The sequence below is a fragment of the Pristis pectinata genome, chromosome 4 (assembly GCF_009764475.1).
Source record: "Pristis pectinata isolate sPriPec2 chromosome 4, sPriPec2.1.pri, whole genome shotgun sequence".
Classification (NCBI taxonomy): Eukaryota; Metazoa; Chordata; class Chondrichthyes; order Rhinopristiformes; family Pristidae; genus Pristis; species Pristis pectinata.
Window position 1 is genome coordinate 55171348 of NC_067408.1, and position 18254 is coordinate 55189601.

Consider the following 18254-nt stretch of genomic DNA (forward strand, 5'->3'; position numbering starts at 1 on the left):
CTGAGGATCTCCCCAAATCACTTTACAACCAATGAAATAAGTGCAATAACATTTTCAAGATAGGGAACAGCTGGCGCAATCTTATCATGACTTATTTCTCAGACCACTACATCAGGGGAAAAATTATAGCATAATTAGAAATGGACTTAAAATCATCTTTTTTGTTAGACACAATAAAAGTGGTATTGGGAAAAGAGGTTTCTTGACTGATACTAAAGGATCATGCAATTGTGTAATGTACAAGTCCAATGACTTTTCAATTGGCATGGACAGCCATGATGAATAGGTTGGGTGTCAAGTGATGGGAATGGAAGGATGTGGGTGGGGAGTAGAGCAGGGGGAAGCGGGCAGTCATGCGATGACATCTCCAAGAATGTGCCCAAAGAGAGTTGGCAACCCAGCTGCACTGAAATGGGACATGTAAGTTTGATTCTTTCTCTGATGGCCACAGTTATAGCAAGGTAAAGTCCCGTCACTTGAACAAAACACTGAAACTGTCACACTTCATGAAGCAGCCTTAGCTGCAGTTTATTCTTTAAGAAAAAAAGCAGACAGTAACAAGGACAAAGGTACATCAGCTGAATTGTTTGACCCATACAATAAAGAGCCAGTCTCACCTGCCCTTCCCCATCCCAATATATAAAGCACTTTTATCAGGCGGTCAAACCCCTAACACAAAACAGCCACAGCATGTCCTAAAGCTCAGGGCAGACCTTAGTCACATTCATGACAACCCTCCTCACTTCCCCCCATCTCTTCTCCCCTCCCCCCCTAACCGACTTCCCCATCAAAAAAGGGCATGGCAATTAGCATGCAATAAAAAACATTGTAATACAGAACAGAATCATTTACTGCAAATTCACTTGTGTTTTTTTAAAAGAAAATACTGAAATTGTTCATTTCCCCCACCAACCCCTCATTCTTTTAATTGTACACTTATAGAAACAAGTATATGGCATCAAACACGAACTCTGGCATCTCTCCCATTGGTTAGGTAGCAGGCAGGCAGGTACCTTGTGTCTTGGTTCTGGAATCTGTTTAAGCTGTCACTAGACAAACATGGGCACAATGTTCTTTGACAGTGGTCCCTGAAATAGAGGCCTGCTGTTTTGGGATCCGTGAAAGTGACTGCTGAAGCTAATTTGAGCTTGAACCAGTCCTGTATGCAATACAGGAAGGAACTGTTGGCAAAAATTAGTGGACAGTTGCTTTAAGTCTTCATACCACATTTTCAGAATTTAAATGGAGTTGGTTTAACTTATTTAAAATAAACTGGTTAAACATTCAGCTTCTGTTCAAGTTGTGCAGCAACACACAAGAGCACTAAGGTTGGTGTCCTAACAAAAGCCAGCAGTCAGCTTTAAAACTATATTTCTCATCTGTTTCTTGGAAAATAGATTTCACCAGCAGATTAGATGCAAGAAAACTGTTCTTTTTTTCAAATTAGGTGAATAGTGGAATGTTATTTCTAATTGGTCAGAAGCTAAATAGAATAGAAGGTGAAATTGAGAGGTTTATTCCTGAAAACAGTTGGTAGAATATGGAATATCCCATCAAATAACTCTCTTGGTTGTGGATCTCCTGCTGGTAATATGTACTGTATAGTGCCCAAGGTGCAAGTCCTCACTAATTCTTGGGTGGGGAGGCTCAGTATTGGGATTTGATTCTGACGGTCAGGCAAGAAGCTGAGTTGGAGAAGGGATGGAAGGGAAGGGGAGAGGGATGATTTGGTGATGGGCCATGAAATGGGACAGAGGAGCTGTGGTTGTGCTAGCCCCACCTAGCTCAACTGCAGATGATTGGGATTGGGGCCTGAGACTAGGTTAGCATTTGGACAAAGGGCAATGTGGGGAAGGGAATCTCATGGGATATTGCTTGGGCCAATTGGGCAATGAAAGTCAGGTACCAAAGTGTATGTGGTTGAGGATGGGACCCAGTGTGGACAAGTGCCACAAAACCTTATACATCCATTGATGGTTATCAATATCCTGGGATAATGTGATCTAATTTCCACCGCAATTTTACAAAAGTAATGCAGGGCAGGGAAGGCTCTAATTTGATGCACTTCTAACTCTGACATTGTGTCAGTTGGGTAGGCATGGCCATGGTGGGTAACGCCCAATCACATTCTGGAGTGATGTAAAGTGGCTGGAGAATGATTGCTATCACTTTCATCCTGTGGGTGGTACATTTTCATCTGGGATGCCCTGAAATAAGCAGCTTAATGAGATTTAATTTCCAGGCTTAGAAAACTGGGTGAACCACTCATTCTGTTTATTACTATGGGGGCAAGAGGCTTTCTGTTACCCCACTGATGCATATCACTCCAATCAGTGCCCATCAGTCAGAACTGTTTCTCATGCTTCAACTGGCCTTAGTGCCCTTCAGTATGGCATGGGCAAAATAAATACATCATTCAGATTCCCACCCTGGATGGTTTACTGAGGTGAAGTGAAACATGCCCATCACTGTTCTAGGTGAAATGGTATAAAGAATGTGGATGAGTAGGTGAGATCTGACCCAGTGGGGTGGATGGTTCAGTCATACATTGCTGCACTTTTATGAATCATGTTTAACTTCAAATCCACTGGTTGACCAATCACCAAATGTAACATGCTTAGTGGATGATTAACAAAATTTCAGTGAGTGACTGTTAATTGGGAGATATTGACTTCTGACCAGTTTAATATTATAAATGATGAACACTTGGTTAGATGTCACCACAGACCAGAACAACCATGTTATATATGGTAATTAGTACCACAGGCACATTAGAATAGATAATTGTAAAGAATGAAGTCATTCCCAACTGGACAGGAGATAGTCAATGTGGCTCTGAAGTCCACTTCATACTCTGGCATTAAAGGGTAGTGGTGTTCAATCTAAAGCTAGGAAAATATTGGTGCAAATATTAACTAATACTTCTTCCAAAAAATTGCCCAATTAACAGCTTCCATTTCATTTTGTTTAAAATCTCGATAATCTCACTGGATTAAGAATTGGTGAGCCTGCCTGTAGAATTTAACCAAGTCACTCTTTAAAAATAAACATTCCTATAATATTTTCTGAACCTCAAACAGATCCAATTTGTGGTATTATTATAAGTGCACCATTAAAAAATGTTATGGAAAATTTTAAGTAGTTTTTTAGGTGAATCTAATTAAATAGTGTTTATTATTGAGATCTGATTTTGGATTGTTGTGGTAAAATTATATAATTCTTTATAAGAATGATGGTTTCTCCCTCCCCTGCATGTGCTGATTGTTTTTCTCCATTGCATGATTCCAAGGGTGCCAGGCACTCCCGGTTCCTTAATGAATTCTCCGTGATGGAACCTAAGCAAATGCTGACAAGCTCTTCAAAGTCTGGCCCTGCTCTCATTGCCCAACCACCTGTCCCATGACTGTAAGACTAGCTTCTACTAGGGGCTACTGTACACTGATCATAAGCTTTTTCTGATTTCTTTTCCCTCCTTCCCTAACCCAGGGGCCAAGGCTGTAGGGAAGGCAGTAACTTAATTATTGTGGATGTAGATGAGATCAATACCAACCAAGAAACCTGATCTGCACGGTTACATTGCCCACTCCCTTAACCTATTGAGCTACATGGTGAAAGCACTAAACCTCTTTAAGCTTCAATCACCAAGGCAAAAGCTTGGGGAAGTAAAAGTCTGAGGAGTGGTAAATAATATTAAAAAAACCTCCCATACTCAGTTAAACCTTCCAACAATACAAAGAGGACAGTGTAGCTTTATTCTGGTGTAATGTCAGTCTAAATGAATACTGCTGGTTTTAAGTACTAGAAACAGAAACTCCACATTCTATGTTTAGCTCTACAAGTATTAAACAGAGGGAACTGTGCAAACTGCCAGGACAATATTAACAGAAGAAATTACAAAGAAGTCAATCACCAGAACTGAACTTTCCATCATTGGGAAACTGGGGGGTTGGGGGCGAAAAGACAATTTTGAGATCTGACATAATTAGGATACAATTTAAAAGTAAAATTTGTTCAGTCATTTATATGCAATTACTCCCATCATAAGAGTTGTAAAACTTGAAAAACTCTACCTACAAAAGCCTTGAGAACCTCAGGGCTTTAAAAATCTACAATTACATTTTCAAATTGGCATTAGTACAGTTAAATGCTTCCTAGTTTGCTTGTTCAACAACGCATGTCATTCTTTTGTATACTGAGCTACAAAACTGCTCGGGTCAATTCACAAGTAAGAGAGACTTCTGTTAAAGGAATTGTGTTTGAAAATTCCCTGATTCGTTAAACTCTATGACGCTGGCGGGTGCGTGGAATTACTCTCAATCCTAGTGTGCGTAGAAACAGGTGGGTGCATTTTATGGAGAAAAGAAAGTAAAAAATATAAACATATGCTTTAAAATATGATGCTCTCTGGAAGCAGCTGTCAATTGGTGCAAATAAGTTATTTGGATAAGTGTATCCAAGGCATTGACAGCTGACGAGAAAAAAGCACAGAACATAACATTTTACCCCCATTTCCATGAGGAAAATAAAAGAAAATATACAAGTCAGTGTTGAATATTTACACCCTTAAAAGCCAGAAGGACTAGATGGAAATTTAATGTCTTACAAACAGAAGCCATTTGTTCTAGAACAGATGCATCAAAGGAGTTCTGAATCCACACACCAAAAGGCACCCCACAGCTTCATTAAGACAGACAACCTGACAAAAACTATTGTTTGGGTTAATTTCCAGAGGGCAGATTTTCCTTTAAAAAATAATAATTTGATGTATAATTGTACGCAGTGCTAAGGTGACCAGTCAAACGAATGTTCTAGTTCACTTTGTCCTGGAATATATAGAGGTTGTTTGTGGCGGCGACTGCTATAATATTCTCCGAAGGGTGCCATGCCGTGTGCAGAATCTTCTTACTGAAGTCCAAACTGTCGACACTAATTTCATCTTTCTTCCTCTTGCCCCCCATGCATACTTTGCGGGGTTTGAGGATTGCTCTGGGCTTGCTGTTCTCCCGCGATGCTTCAAGTGTGACGTCGCGCTTTGTATTGCGATCGAACATCCTGAAGAAGTTGTTGTAAGAGCCCGTCATGATCACACTGTGGAGCAGATGGACAGAGGAAAAACAAAGACAGGCATAAGACTGTGTGACTTAACATTCCCTAAAAAGCACCTCAACCTCCTCCAAGGCACAGTGATCACCTGCTAATCTCTTGTTGACAGAGTTGGCTATGGCAGAACTGGTATATGGGTGTAACTAATGGAAATAGTCTTTTATGATACACTCTCAAAATATTTCAGTATTGAAAACCTTTATTTGTTAATGTTCAGTGCTATAACCTTTTCTTTTGATAACATTTTAGTAAATCTTTGCTGCATCCTTTGACCTTTCCGTAAGAAACTATATATAAATCTGTGTTCAATATTTACATTATTGTATTATAGCTAGCAAATATGGTCTGCCTAGGATCTTGTACAAATTCATAAATCACTTCCTTGTTTTCATGTTAATGTGCTTCTAAAGAAAATACTTCTATCACCTTTTCTACCTCTACCCTCTCCTTATCAGTAACATCCAAAAAGCTAAGACCCTTGGCAACTCCATATTCCTCCAACAAACCTGGTTTTAATTGCTGTGCTGTTGCTGGGTGTGCCTTAAAGACATTACATCATCCTAGCTATTCCATTTTTACGGATGTTTTGGACCAAATTCAAGAGAAATAAGATTAAAAATTGGTGATACCAGTAAGAAAAAAAAGAAAAACTGGCTGTGATGATGAATGCAGGAGACTGATAGACAGTACTGATGAGATAATGCATGAGGATAGAGAACAGATAGAGATTAGTGTTACAAATTGTATGGTGCATTTTGGGGAAGTGTTTGTGCAGTTCTAAGAGGTTACGCAACAGATCAAGGCTTGAGAAAACATAAATCTTTAAATGATTGGTAATAATCTGCTCCTCTAACATAGCAAAATGACCCCCGTTTTCCACGACGGAACACAGCTTATTCCTCAGGTATTGATACACATAGGAGAGCTGCCTCCACTCTGGAATTCTCCAAAGCACCCTGTCTTTCAGCCTCTTTCTCCTCCTTCATGACATTTCTCAAGTTGCTGGTTGCCTCACCTAATCTCTCTCCATCATTGAATCATTGGTGCAGAAATTCTGCCCTGACACCTGCACTAATGCCAGGATATACCGACGTACCCCTGAAGAATCACCGATGTGAGCACCGGTATTGGGCTAAATTGGCAGTGACAGCTTCCGCCTTGCTGCCTGTCCCTGTTTTGCTTCAGTGAATCCCTCTGGGAGTCCAACAGGGCAGTCCCATCTTCTGGAGATTTTCCAGCTGTGAGCTTACCTGCACAGGGTGAACCCCTGCTGGACCACCCCAAATGAGAACCAGGGTCACAGTGCTAGACTGCGCAGGAGACTTCACCAGAACAGTGGCAGGCAGACAACTGAAGAACAACCAAAGATCTGAATTATAGAATCATATAGGGGTTACAACACAGGAGGCCATTCGGCCAATGAGTTTATGCTGTAGAACAATCCTGTCAGTCTCATTGCCTCTCTCTTTCCTCATAGCCCTGAAGATTATTTCCCTTCCAGTGCCTATCCAATTCTCTATCCGAGCTCTGATTGACTCTGTTTCCACAATCCCCTTTCTGCTTTTCAGGCAAAACCTTCTCCCTTTGGTCCTCTAATGGGAACAGGTTCCTTCTAGCTATCCTGTCTAAACTTGTAATGATCCCATATCAAATCTCTTTGCTCCAAGAACAACCCCCGGCTTCTCTGGTCTAACCTGTTGGATAGAGTCATAGAGTCATACAGCACAGAAACAAGCCATTCAGCCCACCACATCCTATAATATTCATCTGAAATGCCTCGAGACTATTTGCTATGTTTATTTCCAATTATTCATGATTTGTGTTTCCACAAGTCTTGATCTGCTTGTCTAACCTCTTAGACTGCACAAACATTTCTGTTCCCCAAAATGTACTATGCAATTCATAGCAACAATCTCTATCTGCCTTCTGTCCTTCTATATTTTCTTGTCTGTGTTGTTCCTTGGGCAGTCTATTATCACGAACAGGAATGCCCCTCTTTTTCATTAGTAAATTTTAATATTATTTCTTTGTGTTTGGTTCAAAACATCAATATACATAGAAGAGCAAGAACGCTGGAAGGTCTTTTAGGCACATCTCTAACCCTATCCCACATTTACCTTATTCTTTTCTTTCTGTGTCTTATCCATTTCTAAGTTGTTGTAGTCCCTTTAATACTATTGCTTATATTTTTGTAACAAATCTCTCAAGTACCATCTTAACAAATGCCTTTTGAAAATTCATACACACAAGATCTGTCAATATCCCTTTATGTATGCCCTGAGATTTCTTCAGCCAAAGACCTTCCTATTTTGAAGCCGGATTTTTGCCAGGATATGGTATCTCACGTCAAGTGACTGTTGTCCATATGTGCCCCAAGAGAGTGTTTCCCATTTCCAATTTCTTTCACACACCATATCGAAGCAGCTGAAGTAATTGTACTTTGACCTACAAAAGGATCATTTCAATGACAGCTCCAGCCCAGGGAGAAAGAGTAAAGAATACAACTGCTTCTCCAGTCTGTGCTTTACAGTTAATGCCTGAAGGCAAAGGCAGATCGGAAGCATCACCTACCTGTCAGAGCCATTCCACACACACTCAAACTTGTCAAAGATGCAGTCATTTTCATAGAGGGAACACAGTTTACTCCTCAGGTATTCATGCACCTAATAGAATACCAACAGGAAAGAAAGAGGGTTAAGAATGAGTGGCAGTAATGACACGTTGAATGACTAAGCACTGGGGAACCAGTTGTGCAGCCTGATTCGGTTTCTCCTCATTCTCTACATCTCCTGAAGGCATTGGCTTCAATGCAAAGAGTGGCACCATTCACAAGTGAAGTCTGATGGTTAAGTCAACTGGCAATTTGGCTGGAGTCACAGTGAGCTCTCCCTTCTCAAACTCCACATGTATACTCACACATGCGCGCACACATCCAGCAGAGGTTATTGGACATTTAATTGGCATGGTAATTCTAATTCAGGAGCACTAAGGTTATTTGTAGTACCCTACTATTCACTGGCCAAGATCAGCTAACTCAGCAGAAACCTGTAATCAAGTCCGGAACTGCTTGCCTGCACAAGTCAGGCATATTTTTGCAGGTAAGCTCTCTGAACTTTACCATCTTACATTGTACAATCCAATGACAGATCATGTTAACATATACTCCTAGTCCTAAGTATTTCAGAAACAGGGCAGGATAATTTTATGTAAAATCCAGTCCTATTTGACATATCCCGAGCCTAATTATCCATCCTACCCTTTTGTGCAGTCTCTTGGAAATCAGTGCAAGTGCTTTCAGCAGACAATTAAACTGAGTCCTTCAGTTTACTTCCTTGGTATTTCTTTCCAAGATCCTGGTACTCTTTTTGCATTTATCTATCTACAGCCCCACCCCCACCCCTTCTCTCTAGAATGGATGAAGACTTGCTTCAACTATTGTTCTGTGAGTTTTGAGATGGCTGGTGAGACCAATGCAGGACTCTTAGAGTCTGGCAGGATGGGGCACTGGTGCATGGTGGGATGGGCAGATGGGGAACTGGGGGGAGGTGCACTCCTTCTGCCATTTATGCAGAGTTTCTGTGGGCTTCCAATGAAAAGACCTGGGATTTACAATACCATCCTGGATCCGCCTCCTCCACTGAGCGATCATGGGCCAGAGACTCGCGGAAGTCACTGAGGAAGTTATATCTTTTCAAGGAGGCTTTGATAATATCCTTGAATGTTATGTTCTGTCCATCTCTCCTCAGAGATCTCAGAATGAATGGCTATTTCAGGAGTCTAGTGTCAAGCATGTGAATAATGTGGTTTGTCCATCAGAGCTGTCTGAGTGAATACTGGCTTCAACAGTGGGAACGTTGGACTGAGCCAGATATATTGCTTCACATATCCTACCAGTAGATTTTGAGGAGACAGTATTGCTGGTATCTCTTTGGTGCTTCAAGATGCCTGCTTTAGGTAGCTGATACGTCAGAATGGGAGAGGTATCATTGTTGTCTGGTAGACTTTGAGCTTTGTTGAGTTTAAACATAGAACAGTACAGCACAGGAACAGGCCCTTTGGCCGTGATGTTGTGCCGAACCAACTAAACTAGTAATTAAAAAGGCTAACTAAATTAATCCCTTCTGCCTACATAATGTCCATATCTCTTCACTCTCTGCACATTCATGTACCCATCTAAGAGCCTCTTAAACACCTCTATCGTATTTGCCTCCATGACCACCCCTGGCATCTCATTCCAGGCACCCACCATTCTCTCTGTAAAAAACTTGTCCCACGTATCTCCTTTGAACTTACACCCTCTCACCTTAAATGCATACCCTTTAGTATTAGACATTTCGACCCTGGGAATAAGATACCAGCTGCCTCCTCTACCTGTGCACCTCATAATCTTATGAACTTCTATCAGGTCTCCCTTCAGCCTCTGCCACTCCAGAGAAAATAACCCAAGTTTGTCCAACCTCTCCTCATAGCACATGCCCTCTAATCCAGGCAGCATCCTGGTAGACCTGTTCTCTACCCTCTCCATAGCCTCCACATCCTTCCTATAATGGGGCAACCAGAACTGAATGCTATACCCCAGATGCGGCCTAACCAGAGTTTTATAAAGCTGCTACATAACTTCCTGACCCTTGAACTCAATCCCTCAACTAATATAGGAAGCATGCCAAACGCCTTCTTTGCTACCCTATTAATTTATGCAGTCACTTTCAGAGAGCTGTGGACTTGGACCTCAAGATCTCTCTGTACATCAACACCGTTAAGGGTCCTGCTATTAACTCTGTACTGTCCCTTTACATTTGATCTCCCAAAGTGCAACACCTCACACTTGGCCAGATTAAACTCTATCTGCTATTTCTCCGCCAAAATCTGCAACTGATTTATATCCGGCTGTACCCTTCTATACTATCCACAACACCACCAATCTTTGTATCGTCTGTGAACTTGCCAACCCACCCATCCACCACTTCATTCAAATCACTTACATATATCACAAACAGCAGAGGTCCCAGTACAGATCCCTGCGGGACGCCACTAGTCACGGACCTCCAGTCCCATTGACCTCTACCCTCTGTCTTCTATGGGCAAGCCAATTCCGAATCTAAACAGCCAAGTCATCTTGGATCCCAAGCTCCCAATCTTCTGGATGAGCCTACGATTTGAGAACTTATCAAACGCCTTACTAAAATCCATGTAGACAACATCTACAGTTTGACCCTCATCAATTACCTTTGTCACCTCCTCAAAAAACTCAATCAAGTTAGTAAGACATGACTTGCCCCACACAAAGCCACGCTGATCATTCCTAATTAGGCCATGATTTTACAAATGCTCATAAATCTCACCCCTAAGAATCCTCTCCAGTAGCTTCCTTACCACTGACGTAAGACTCACTGGTCTATAGTTATCAGGATTATCCCCATTTCCCTTCTTAAACAATGGAACAATATTAGCTGCTCACCAATCCTCCAGGACCTCACCTGTGGCTAGCGAGGACGTGAAGATCTTGGTCAGGGCCACAGCAATTTCATCTCTTGCCTCTCAATAACCTGGAGTATATCCACCTTAATGTTCTTTAAGAGACCCAACACTACCTCTTCCTTCATCTCAAAATGCCCTTACATATTAGCACGTTCCACACTGATCTCACTATCCTCCACTATCCTTGGAATTCTCTTTAATCCTATTTGCCAAGGACTTTTCGTGGCCCCTCCTGGCTTTCCTAATTCCCTTCTTGAGTTCTTTTATGGCTTTTTTTTAATAATCCTCAAGGGCCCTGTTTGATTTAGAGGGTTTAATGCTTTGATTTTCAAACACTGTTCCCCAGACAGCCAAAGGCTGTGCTAGTGCAGAGAATTTCATGGTGAGTTTCATCACTGACATCTGCCTTCAACATGAAGAGTGTCCAAAGTGGTCCTAGTTTTTGAGGGACTCAGCGTGAAGTTTTATTGTTGGAGGGCCACGTTGTGCAGCTGGGGCAGGTTGGTAGAGGACCTCTGTTTTGCGGACATTGAGTGTAAGGTCCATTTCTTCATATGCCTCAAGTGAACAAGCTGATGACTTGAAGCCTGGCCTTTGAACATGAAGATAGGCATGCTGCTGTTATAAAAGTGAGATGAAGACTAACTTGGATTAATCTTCTGAGAGACAACCAAGCTATAGCACTAAAGTGCATGAGAAGACCTGACAGAATATCCAACAGAAGGTATTTCTTTACAAAAACAGGCAGAACAGTTGAATGAACAAACCACTATATTATTTGTGACATCTTTATAATCTCAGAATATCTCAAAACACTTGACAAAGAACAGAGAGTTAGTGATTATGTGAAAACAAGTCTACTGAAGCTGTAAAGAGGGGGAAGATTGCAAGATGGATGACTGCAGACGGGGTGTGGGGGAATAAAGTTATCTTGAAAATTGAAGCATTGTCCCACTCCGACTTGGTTGGAAATACATTGCTGTTCTTTCATTGTCACTGGGCCAAAATCCTGGTACTCCCTACTGAACAACAGTGCAGATGTATCTTCATCTTCATTTCAAGGTGGCGACTCACCACCACTATTGCAAGGACATTGGATGGACACTAAATGCTGGCATTACTAGTGGTGCAAATGAATACAGAATTATGATCAGAAGTCTGGGGTATGGAATGGAGACACAAGAGACTGCATATGCTGGAATCTGGGAAGCACACAAAGTGCTGGAGGAACTCAATGGGTCAGGCAGCATCTACGGAGGGAGAAGGTCAGTCAACATTTCGGGTCGAGACCTTTCATCTGGACTGTGGTGTAGAAATAGTGTTCCAACAAAACTCATTTTCAACCATGGAATCGGCTTTCAGTCCAAACATGGAAAATGAAGTCAAATGCAAGTTACTTGGTGGAACTGTGGTGAGACAGTATGAAGAACAATTCAATTACTCATCTGCCCAGTCATAAGAAACCTCAGAAATATTTGGAAATGTTAAAGTATTGGGAAGATTGAAATTCCCAACTACTCGGACCATGGAATAAAATCTTCCACCATGTAAAATAACAGGAATTTTCATTTATTAATGGGATTGGAGATGGATCGTTAAGTTTCATGAATTCCAACCTTACATACTCCAGTGGAGATATAAAAGACTGCAGATGCTGGAATCTGGAGAAACACGCAAGATGCCGGAGGAACTCAGATCAGGCAGCATCTGTGGTGGGAAATGGACAGTCGATGTTTCCGGTCGAGACCCTTCATCTGGACTGAAAGATAGAGGGGAGATAGCCAGGATAAAGAGGTGAAGGGAAGAGGTGGGGCAGGACAGGTGATAGGTGGATCCAGGTGAAGAGGGGTCATAGGCAGATGGAGGACGGGAGAGTGGAAGTAGTGCCAGAAGCTGGAGGTGATAGGTGGAAGCAACAAAGGGCTGAAGATGATAGAATCTGATAGGAGAGGAAGATGAAACATGGAGTCAAGTGAGAGGTGGGGAGGGCAGAGGGAAACAGTGGGGAGGGGAACCAGTGGGAGGAGTGGGTGGGTGATGGACAGATGGAGGGGGTGGAGGAGGATAAAGAAACCAAGTGATGGGGCTGGGAGTGTAGGAAGAATTGGGTGGATCAGGAGGAAAGAGAAAAGGGACAGAGGGGGAGCAGTTTACCAGAAGTTGGAGAATTCAATGTTCATGCCATCAGATTGTAGACTACCCAGGTGGGATATGAGGTGCTGTTCCTCTCGTCTGTGTTTAGCTTCACCCTGGCAGTGGAGGAGGCCAAGGACAGACAGGTCGGTGTGGGAACGCAGAGGGGAATTAAAATGACTGGCAACTGGGAGCTCCAGACGGCCATGCATGAACAAATTTCAACGCTAGGTGTTATCCTTCTATCTCCTCCATATTTGGTCCCCACTCAATGACTTTTTTTTAACTCAACTGTGCGCTGTTAGTATCTTAGCTGTTCTCTTACAGATTAAACAAACAATTTTCTAGAAATGTGCACTTGTTTCTTAGGCCATTTCATTTTTTATGCTTTTCAAAGCAAACATACGAACAATGAAGCATCTGGAAAAACAATATGGAAGCTAAAATGCAGAAAGCATAAATTACCTACATTGGGACACTGTAAATGTGCTATGTCTTTTCCAAGAAAATTGAGTCAATGGAATCAAATTTCAGAAGTGAAGCAAGCATGTAGCTGTTGCTAAATAATTTATTTAGTTGTGAAAAGGAATAAATTTCTAGCTAATTAACTTTAAACAGTGCAAGACTTCCCATCCTTAGTGTTGTTGTCTAGGCTGGAAACTCATAGTACTGAAATTCCAAACTGATCAGTAAGCAAAAACCTTCAGATGCCAGAAATTTGAAATAAAAACAGTGAATCCAGAAGATACCAAGCAGGACAGGCAGCATCTGTGAAGGGAGAAACAGAATTTTGATCCTCTTGTTTCTCTCTACACAGGAGTGGCGGGTGGTTGGTGCAGCAAAACCATAATGGTCAATCTTGGTTGAGGAACCTCACCTGTGAACTTCACAACTAACATGGAAGCCACTTCAGCTATACCAGGGTGAACCTTGGCCACATGTGACCAGCTGAGTTTGTGAAGCAGCCTGGATAGAGCGGACATGGAGAGGATGTCTCCACCAGTAGGAGAGTCCAGGATCTAAAGGCACAGCATCAGAATAAAGGAACATTCCTTTAAAACTGAGATGAGGAGGAATTTCTTCAGCCTCTGTGGAATTCGTTGCCACAGAGGACTGTGGAGGCCAAGTCACTGGGTGCATTTAAGGCAGAGATTGATAGGTTCTTGATCGGTAAGGGGTTAAGTGTTAAGGGGAGAAGGCGGGAGAATGGGGTTAAAAAAATCAGCCATGATTGAATGGTGGAACAGACTCAATGGGCCAGATGGCCTAATCTGATATCTTATGATTTTCTGGTCTATTGAACTAGAAATTGTAACCAGCCAACTCAATTTTCAATCATGTAATAATGGAGAAAAAGGGTTAGATGATTGTATTTCTAAACCCACATACTCTTCTCAAAAGCCAAGGAGAATCCAATCCTGCTCTTGCACTCCCCACTTGTAGAGTAGCAGGAGGGTAAAGCTCCAACCTGTCCTGGCTAGAAGAAATGAATGAAAGAGAAGGGATAAATTAAACAATATTGCTGAAGTACCAACATCTGTTCCAAACTCAACTGAATTTCTCTCTAACTTTCCCACTCACTTCCTACTCTCCCATCCCAGATTATTCCTCACTGAGAAACATTATTCCCAGTGTGGATTCAGCTCACTAGCTCTGACTCTTCCCTTCCTTTCCAGGTCTCTTCATTGCCGTCCCAGGAGATGGGCTAGCAACAAATATTCATTACAAGCCCACAGCTATCTTGACCATACTCCCTCCCACTCTACCTACTGTATGGGTTCCAGTCCATTCTCCCAGTTCTTCTCTCTCCATCGTGTTTGACCAGATGACAAGTGTTTCTACTCAGACATGTCCAAGATGTTCTTCCTGAACTGTGACTTTCCATCCACCATAGTGGACATAGCCCTTGACCGCATCTCAGCTATTTCCCATACCTTTGCTCTCCCTGTCCTTCTTGGACAGACCAAGGACAGAGTTTCCCTGGTCTTTGCTTTCCACTTTATCAGTCTCTGCATTTAACGGGTCATCCTTCACAATTTCCAACTCCAGCAAGATTCTACAACCGGACACATATTCCATCCCTTTTCAGCATTTCAAAGGAACCATTCCCTTGGCGACTTCCTTATTTGCTCTTCCATGTCCACTAACCACTCCTCTCCTTACTGCACTTTCCCATACAACTGCAGGAGATGCAACACCTGACCTTTCACCTCTTCCCTCCTTACCATCCAGGTTCTTCCAAGTGAAGCAGCAATTCACTTGCACTTCCTCCAATCTAGTGTACTGCATTCACTCTTAACGATGTGGTCATGTCTGTGATGGAGGAATCTAGACAGAGTGAGCCCTTTGCAAAACACGTGCTCAGTCTGGAGAGGCGATTCAGAGCTTCCTGCTACCTGCCCCTTTAATTCTCCATCCCACTCCTGCGCTGACCTCGTCTGTGGACTCCTTCACTGTTATAATACCCAGTATAAGCTTGGTGAACAGCACCTCATTTTCCAATTGGAGACACTGCGGCCTTCTGGACTCAAGATTGAATTCTATAACTGCAGATAACTTGCTTTTTCTGTTTGTATCAAAACTGGCCACTTCTGCTGGAAGTCATCCACTTGTGATATTGGCTTAGCTTTTTTTCTTCCATCAGCACTGCATGATCTGCTGGGCATAGAGTCAAAGAGCAGCAAGAAGGCAGAGCTTTGCAGATTGGTTCTGCCATTATAGCAATGTAAACAAGGAGCAGACTGATTGGGAGGGAGTTCAGTTTATAACGGAACAAGAGCCTGCCAATCAGAAGACAGCCTACATTAGCATATGAATTAATACAGAATAGACACAAAGAGCAACAAACTGGCTCAACTCGTAGAACCGCTGGCTCACAGCTCCTGCAACCTGGGTTCATTCCTGACCCTCTAGTGCTGTCAGTGTGGAGTCTACACATTCTCCCTGTGACCTCCTGGGTTTCCACTGAGTGCTCTAGTTTCCTCCCACATCCTGAGGCAAGTAAGCTAATTGGACACTATAAAATAACCCTATTGTATATATGAATGATAGAATCTATAGTAATTGATTGGAATGTGGGCAGATTTCCTGCTGCCTCAGTAAAGCAGCCAACATAATCACAGTCCCCTCCCACCCCAGATATTCTCCCTTCTCCCCCCTCCCATCGGGCAGAAGATACAAAAGCCTGAAAGCATGTACCACCAGGCTCAAGGGCAGCTTCTATCCCACTTTCATAAGACTATTGAATGGACCTCTTAATTTCACAATCTACCTCGTTATGGCCTTGCACCATATTGTCTACCTGCACTGCACTTTCTCTGTAACTGTAACACTATAATCTGCATTCTGTTATTGCTTTTCCCTTGTACTACCTTGACGTACTGATGTGATGAAATGATCTGTATGGATGGCATGTAAAACAAAATTTTTCACTGTATCTTGGTACATGTGACAAGAATAAACCAATTACCAATTACCAGAACAAACAGTATTACTTGTATTACTCGTATTACAAATAGTATCCAGCATCTGCAGTCCTTTGTTTCTCTAGTATTACTTGGTTGATGTTGGGCACAGACCTGGTGGGCTGAAGGACCTGGTTCTGCACTGTATGGCTTTATGACTGACTTACTGAATTGACCAGGTTCAATCAAACTTTGTCAAGTGCTTTAGCTCCAATCTGAAACCACTGTTGAAGCTGTATTAAACATGCATTTCTGACATCAGGCACCATATGCTAAAGCTCACTTCAACCTTGTATTTCACTGAAGACATGCAAAATATTTTCTCTAATGATTATAGTTATGGCTTCTTTGAAATCCTGTCCATCAATGTGCAATTGCAGGGTTCCAACCTCCATTCTGATCTGTCTGTCAGTGGCACAATGTGTGTGTGAGGAACAGCACCTCATCTTCCATCTTGGTGCACTCAGAATTCAGCAATTTCAGAGAACTTGCTTTTCATCTGTATGAGAAGTAGCCAGTACTCCAGAGAGGTTATCCATCTGTAAATATTTACTCAGTTTTTCTCTCTTCGCTGACACTGCCTGAACTGTTGGGCATTTCCAACATTCCCCTTTTGGTTTTAGGCTTCAGTAGCAGCTCAGACCTGCATTTCACAGCTTTTACATGTCCCTTTGCTTTCTCTCTCTCTGACTTTCCTCATTAATTGTCAACCAGATGGCTGCATAAACATCAGGATCTCCAGGACAACACTGCCTCACCCTTTGTCCTGACCATCCTCTCTGCAATCTAAATATAACTTGTTTCCTCAGTCTCTCAGTCCTGACCTGAAACATTAACTGTTTCTCTCTCCACAGATGCTGCCTGACCTGTTCAGTGTTCTCAGTGTTTTCTGGTTTTTATTTGAAACTCCATTCAACAAGTACCTGATATGTTTCCAATGGTCTATTCTCCATGTTCAAGTCCCAGACTTTGACGGTGAGGTAATCTCTTGTCATCATATATCTCCCACTGTGGCTGAACTTCACGTCCGATATTGAGGAGATGATCTCGGAGAAGAATGATCGGTTGCTGGGGTCTTCTGGCTCTTCGAAAACTGGAGATCATCACAGCCAGAAGAATAAAAGTGAAATGTACAAGTTAGCAGTCCTTCATCGAATGGAACATAAGAATATTAAAAATAAGAGCAGACAATGTCTCAGAAGTAAAAATTGATGTATCACCTGAATCCAAATTCAAACCAAACCAATGCTGGACTTGATGTGACCTGTTCTCAACTCAACCTTATAGTGTGGGTCTTTGGAAAAAACTCCTCAAATTCACTATGAATTTGTGAATCTTAAGGAAGAAGCAATGACAGTTCATATAAAGAGCTGCACACAAAGTGCTGGAAGAACTCAGCAGGTCAGGCAGCATCTATGGAGGGAAGTAGACAGTCGATGTTCCGGGTCAGGACACCTCATCAGTACAAATGAAGGTTCTTGACTCAAAATGTCAACTGTCTATTTCCCTCCATAGATGCTGCCTGACCTGCTGAGTTCCTCCAGTACTTTCTGTGTTGCTCCAGATTCCAACACCTGCAGTCTCTTGTGTCTTTATATAAGGAGTTGGTCAGGGTGGTTGGGTGTTAAATATTTGCACAACGTTCACTGGTACTCTTCCGAAACTGATTTTTTTTAAAAAACACATTGTTTAATCTTTGTGTGGAGAAAGGACTTCCTCATTTGCTTCCTAAATGGTCTCTCTTTCTAATTTTAACACTGCCCTTTTGCTCTTTAGACCCAACAGAGGAAATTGCTTCTCAGTATCTACCCTCATCTCAATCAGTTCACACCCTTCAATCTCCTATACTTATAGAAATGCAGGGCACAGAATGCAAACTGCTCTCATAATTTAGTCCCAAGAATCCTGGGGAATCTGCACTAGACCTGCTCATGACTTCCTGTGGTGTAATACTTAAAATGGAACACATTGCTCCAGGTGAGATATGACCAATACTATTCCTCACCCTCTGCAGTTTGATGACCCTCCCCCCATATAAAAATTGGATGTGCATTTAAGCCATGACTTACAGGGCTA

General features: G+C 42.2%; 1 protein-coding gene across 3 annotated transcripts in view; it reads right to left on the reverse strand.

Annotated features, from left to right (window-relative positions):
• Positions 1 to 500: 500 nt before the first annotated feature.
• The window catches only part of LOC127569518 (serine/threonine-protein phosphatase 2A 55 kDa regulatory subunit B beta isoform), a 493802-nt gene continuing 476048 nt past the window's right edge, over positions 501 to 18254 (reverse strand). For all 3 annotated transcript variants that reach the window (XM_052014239.1, XM_052014240.1, XM_052014241.1), the window contains 3 exons: positions 17102 to 17271; positions 7675 to 7766; positions 501 to 5088 (listed from right to left, as the gene is read on the reverse strand). In XM_052014239.1, the coding sequence (XP_051870199.1) occupies positions 4809 to 5088; positions 7675 to 7766; positions 17102 to 17271 (542 nt within the window). In that variant the 3' untranslated portion in view covers positions 501 to 4808. The remainder of the gene's footprint in view (positions 5089 to 7674; positions 7767 to 17101; positions 17272 to 18254) is intronic.